This window comes from Gymnodraco acuticeps, unplaced genomic scaffold (genome assembly GCF_902827175.1).
Source record: "Gymnodraco acuticeps unplaced genomic scaffold, fGymAcu1.1, whole genome shotgun sequence".
Classification (NCBI taxonomy): Eukaryota; Metazoa; Chordata; class Actinopteri; order Perciformes; family Bathydraconidae; genus Gymnodraco; species Gymnodraco acuticeps.
In genome coordinates this window covers 474,522-480,686 of record NW_022992037.1, presented here as the reverse complement: position 1 = coordinate 480,686, position 6,165 = coordinate 474,522, and the positions used below count along the sequence as shown (strand labels likewise).

Here is a 6,165-nt window from a genome sequence, read left to right as displayed (position 1 = left end):
ATCGGGGTTGAGCGCGTAATTACGTCACGCAAAGTTACGTTAGTTACGTTACGTATCTTCGAGAGAGCAGGAAGTGTGATGTGGCTTTGACTTGACAAAAATGGTAAGCTTGTTTTTATTTATAACTCGCCTTGGCTCTTGTACAGCATATTTTAAGCATATTCCTTAACACACACACTACTTCTAATCAGTGTCACGAAACACTAAAGCAACTAACGGCTACAATTCGGTGCAAAGCAGGACGTATGGTAAATGCTAAACTATCTCGCTAGCATAGGTTAGCTAAAATAGGCTAAACGTGTAGCCAGTCAAGCTGTAAGATGAATGTTTCCGTGCTTAAATATCGTTACAATACATTTTAACATCACCATCTAAGATCCATTTCTGTGTCAATGAGAGGGTTTCATAAGAAAGGAACAAATGCTTGAGTTATGAATGCAGCAGCGCAATGTGCCACGTAGATGCACCATAGTTCATAGAGCATCTGTGTTTGGCTATAAGGACAAGTCTGTCGGTTTGCAGGTAACTTAAGTATTCCCCAAATAACTTATTGAATTGCAATCGTAATGAAAAGCATACTTGTATTAGCAAATGATCAACAACGTTCTACATATACAACACATGAATCAATAACAGCCTGTTCGAGGGATGATAATTAGTGCTATAGAGCAACAAGTGTGCATGAATGTACTTGTTGATTATTTAATTTGTATATGCACAATAATGTTTAATTATTGTAAAAGACAAAAATATATCACCCATTTTATAATTATTATTATTATTCAAATAAATTATTGTAGTTTTAAAACGGTAATTTCTGGATTAAATGAGCATTTGATGTGAATACTACCTAAAAGAGACTCTTGGATTAATGCACATTAATGTGATGTGTTAATGTGAGTGTAAAAAACAAACATTGCAGAGCCCCTTGGAGTACCTTCACAAGCAGATAGTTCATTGAATTAAATACATGTATGACTCATTGAGCATTCTTGGATGTGTCTGAGATGTCCTGTACTCCATTGTAGATATCAAACAGTGATGACGGATGAATGTAGTGGGTAATTAGTTTATATTATCATCATTTTGAATTACTTACCATTTTAGAAGCCTCAGCAGACACACGGCCTGTTTGACACGGTGTTTAAATACGCTTTTAATACACAAAATCATAATTACAAATCTTCAACTAACTGTGATTTCTTGTGAGTTTGACGAGGTCCTACACTTTGTTATTTTTTTTTTTTTTTTTTGTTATACCCATATACCTTTTAGGCAGGTAAGTGATCTCGTAGAAATAGCATATGTAGGATATTTTTCACTGGCACCATATAGAAAAACATGTTATTTCCTTTTCCTCAATTTGCCGTTAAGTCTTTTTGAGAGCAGTGAGTCCATTTGTGTCTGCAGAGCCAGCCCACGTCTTTGTCACACAGGAGGAACGGCTTGTACAACAACATTCCTTATAACAAGTAGCATTACATAAGTGTTGCAGAATATTAACGAAAGTGAAGTCAGTGTTTTGGATGTTATGACTTATTGATGTTAAGGTGCATTAGATCCTGTCTGTACTAAATATGTAATTCTGTGTCATCTTGCAGTCGGCCATTTTCAACTTCCAGTCACTGTTGACAGTGATTCTCCTCCTGATCTGTACCTGTGCCTACATCAGAGCACTGGCTCCCAGCCTGATAGACAAGAACAAGACCGGGTATGATCAGATACTGTTTGCGATACTTAACAATGAAGCTGCCATTGAAGTCTTTCCAGTCATTTGAACCCTCAAATACCTGCCTGCATGTCTTTGAAGGAGACCATGTTATAAAAAGCTGCATAACCAAATCATTTTTGTTACATTAAAGTCTTAGTATCAGGGTTAAAAATGAATAATTGTCTTTCACCAGTCATATCATTCAGTGCATGCTACTGTGTAGTAGTACAGCTATCACTGACAATGCAAGGCGAGGCAATCATTCAACACACACATTATTTGCCATGTAAAGCTTATGCATTAGCCTTCAAGGTCCCGTCCCCATAAACGTCTTCATTATAATAGTTGATTCCTAGGTGGTCACTTCTGTATTTCAACTGACATTAATGATATTTCTCTCTGGGGTAAAAAACAACAACAACACAAGAAATGGTCTGCGATAAAGCTTTAGCCTTGCAATTTTCCATCCCTATGTAACTGCCTTTAAAGAACACTTCTCAGCTAATAAGGCGCTCCTCGTTGATGCGAGTAAAGAGGCAGAAGGCCTAAATGTTCTTCACACTGAATCATTATTATTCTTGGATGTACTAACTCCATGATTCACTTCTAATAAGTCTGGCACAGCCCAGGAACAGCCAGACGCATTCTCTCTCTCTCACACACACACTCACACACACACACACACACGCACGCACACACACACACACTCTTCTCTCTCACCCAAGCACACACACACACCATTGGAGCAGGGAGGGACGCCCTCTTCAGACGAACACATGAGACTGAGACTGGCAGATGGATGGTTTAATAGTGTCCCTCTTGATAGATTTGTTGACTAAGGCATGAACTGTTATTTTTGTTGACCCATTTTGCAAATTATTCTGGTGTGGTAGGGATAGGCTAGAGTCTGAGGGGAAGAATGTATGTGTTGTACAGAACAGATATTAACATGATATGTTTACAAATACATTTTAAAACCAGGACTATCCTAAATCAATCAAATACAAATAAAATGCTGACCCCATCTGGTCAGTTTGAAAGTTTAAAAATGTACCTTTGCAGACACCCGCCCTCACAAAGGCCAGCAAACGCCTCAGAGAAAAGTGAAGGCCTGGAATGCCAGTTTCCCTCAGCTGTCACTGGAGATAATACGCATTGCCTGACCCCCCCCCCTTTCCCCATGTGAACACCCCTGGCTTCACATGGACACTGACATCTGATAGCTGTCTGGGTTTGTGTACCAAAGTGGTCACAGTCCTCTTGTAAAGCAGGGACAGGAGTCTGACTTGAAGTTACCGTAGCTACCTCAACATATTAAAACTGCAGCCCCAAAGCAGTCAAATCATTTGAGTCTTTTTTTGTGCTTACCATTTTTCAATGTGTTTCTTTTAGGCTTCTAGGAATTTTCTGGAAGTGTGCCCGAATAGGTAAGCCTATGATTACCCCTTATTTTACGATGCATAATGTGTTTTTATCATAGTATTACTGAAATGTTGCTAAGCAATTCTGCTTTCAACTTTACATCATTTCTTTGCTCCAGGTGAACGGAAGAGTCCGTGGGTGGCTTGCTGCTGTGTCGTCATGGCTTTTAGTATACTGTTCCTACAGTAGCAGTCCACAGAAAAGCACAAATGGAAACATTGGGGAAATGAAGAGACGACGAGGCATGGACAGTACGATCCTAAAGCACAGCAGGACCTCCAGTGATTGTCACTCAGATAAAGTAAAACCAGAGAGCAGTCATCACTCACCGTAGCCACGGAGAGAGTAAATGTGTCCTGTGTGGGGAGGGGGGAGCTGATAGCCAAGGAGTGTGTCTAGATCCCTCTGCGGACTCCCAGGTCCTCGTGTTTGCTAATGTGGAATGTTTACTCCGGATGTATGTGAGTGGGGGGGCCAACGCTTTCTGTTATCTGCCATTTAGTTTAAAGAAGAGTCGGTCACATTCTGGCATCATTGGTGGGATCAAAATGACACATTGTTTGTCCAAACATTTCACACTGATTTATTTTTCCCCTTTCAGTTTGTCACAATTGCGTCAACCAGTTGGACATTTTCCACAAAAAGGACCTTTCTAAACTGTTATGCGATTCACATGGAGGCTTATATTTGTAAACAAGAGTTCTAGAGGAGTGACTTAAAGTCATCTCGTCACCCTCTGTCTAACCTGCGCCCTGTTTGTTGTATTCAGAAATGGTGATCGTATTCAACAACAAACAAAATGATACTTTAGCTCTTCAGGTGGTTCATTGTCCCACGTGTTCGCCACAACGAGCTGCTGATGTTTTTAAAGTCAGTCATTTTGCCGCTATTTATTAAAGAACCTTTTTGGAAATCTGGTCTTAGGCTGTTTTTGTCTTTTTTGGAGTTGATGTCTGTTGTGATAATGCCACACTTTAAATAAAGTGTCATGTTGATAACATACATTGATTTTGTCAATATTTTATTTTTGAGGGTTTGATTACACATACTACATTTAAGATTGCACCTGCAAACTTGGATATCAAGTTTCTTAATACATGTTTAGGCTAAGAGGAAACAACCACGTGAAATGGGGAACTCTTCCTGTTCTCAAAATGCATACAATGTATTATTAACATATTGTAACGCATGACCAATTTTCTCCTGCATCCAAAATAGTGATTCAACTCAGATTTGGGATTTCAGTTCTGGAATTGCTCCATAAACAAATATTTTGCGAAATATATTTCACAGAGCATTTAAGGGGAATTGTTGTTTCAGAATGGTTGGATAAAATAAAGCTGATTTGAGTACAAAAAGAAACAATTCTGTATTTCCACAAAATCCGGATATCTATGGAGCAGCTCCATTATTAATATGTGATGACATCAAATGTAAGATTTTTCTAGTTTCTTGCTTTAAAAGAGTAGCAGGAAAAGTCATGAATCTTTATTTATTGAACCTATAGGCAATGGAAATCCCACATTGACTTCTTAATTTAAAGTGGTGTTCCCCTTTAGGGATCGCTGCATTAGGGAGCATGTGCAGTGTATTCCTCATGCAGTGAGATGGACATTGAAGAGGTCGCGGTAACCTCTTTTATAACCTCGCAGTCATCACTCGTCTTCACAGTGGTGACTGCAAAGAGCTGTCGTACCACATAACATGACATCGCTAGATATCTATCTAGTATTTAGTTCCAGATATATAGTGCGTTTTGAATTGAAATCTGGGTCTTTATACACACCAAGGCTTTGATGTAATGTGTTGGATGAAATTCAGGGGGCCGAAGTATACCCAAAATGTTAATGAAGAGTTAAAACAATGTGTAATTGCCTATTTACTGTGGCAGAATAAAAGCAGAGTGACATCATTTTAAATACCACATGCAAGTATTGACTTGAGAAATAGCATCTAACTATGTGTATATCTTCATCCGCAAAATGGGTCAAATGTATCTTTTCTGACACGTTCTGTTTAAAGAAACAGTTGCATGAGAAATTGAAAGGGGTAGAAAGCCAAGTAGGTGTGACTAAAACAATCCCACACACACATGTTCTCTCTTTTGTGTGGTACAGATTGAAATAAAGGAGGAGACTTGTTGACACACTTACCTTTGATAGTATGATCACCGATGAGTGTCCGGATCCCAACACCTCCCCCCACACACACAACCCCCAGTTAGGGAACGTGCATCCCATGGTGTGCATCCGTTTTGGCACACCCAGGCTGAGATAAGGCATCAAGTGAAGGCTGCCGGTAAAGACGTGATTATCAGTCAGTGACGCAGATACAGGAGACACAGAGGAGCAGCTCTCAGTCTTCTGCTTCTATCTTGGGAGGCAGAGATACTGGAGAGACATCAGTGGGTCAATGAACCAACTGATGTCTGTGGTGATGATGAAAGGAAAACGATACGGAGGACCTGAAGTCACTTAGCTTATGGCTGCAGCTCTTCTCATCGGTCCCATTCTGGATATTCACACAAAAACAACAAACGTCGGAGAATATGAATGGGTCCTTTGTAATGGGGTGGTAAAGGATAATCCTACAAAAAAAGAAAGTTAACATATACGATTGGAAACTGCAAACTCATAGTCCCGCATTAAAAGCCTTTTGAGGACTAAGTCAGAGTTGTTTTACTTCAACTTTTTGAATCAAAGTGATTATTAATATCCACTTTGACTGGAATAACATTAGGTCTGTTCCTGTTGTTTCTAAAATAACTTGATGCATGCGCTGGTTTGAGTTGGCTTATCAAAATCATATGCCTTATGCCCTATATGAAAAAATACCCCTTTTATTTTCAGTAGTTCAGAACTCTGCTTTGGTAAGTCCATACATTTAGAAGTTGCATTATTACAATACAAAACTTGTGTTACTGTAAATGTTAAATCTGTCCTTATTTGTGTTTCTGTTTAACCTCTGATAAACAAAACAAAACTTTATAGATTGGCTGATTCTAATTCCAATAGAACATTTTTCCTGGCAAT

General features: G+C 39.1%; 1 protein-coding gene across 1 annotated transcript; it reads left to right on the top strand.

Annotated features, from left to right (window-relative positions):
- Window positions 1–27: 27 nt before the first annotated feature.
- Window positions 28–4,135, top strand: tmem167a (transmembrane protein 167A). The gene is made up of 4 exons (XM_034201715.1): window positions 28–103; window positions 1,602–1,711; window positions 3,104–3,138; window positions 3,252–4,135. The coding sequence occupies exons 1-4, from the start codon at window positions 101–103 to the stop codon at window positions 3,320–3,322; spliced, it is 219 nt and encodes a 72-aa protein (XP_034057606.1). The 5' UTR covers window positions 28–100; the 3' UTR covers window positions 3,323–4,135.
- Window positions 4,136–6,165: the final 2,030 nt, after the last annotated feature.

Coding starts and splice junctions, on each gene's coding strand:
- tmem167a (XM_034201715.1), top strand. Junction 1,712..3,103: donor ATAGACAAGAACAAGACCGG/GTATGATCAGAT, acceptor TGTTTCTTTTAG/GCTTCTAGGAATTTTCTGGA. Junction 3,139..3,251: donor CTGGAAGTGTGCCCGAATAG/GTAAGCCTATGA, acceptor TCTTTGCTCCAG/GTGAACGGAAGAGTCCGTGG.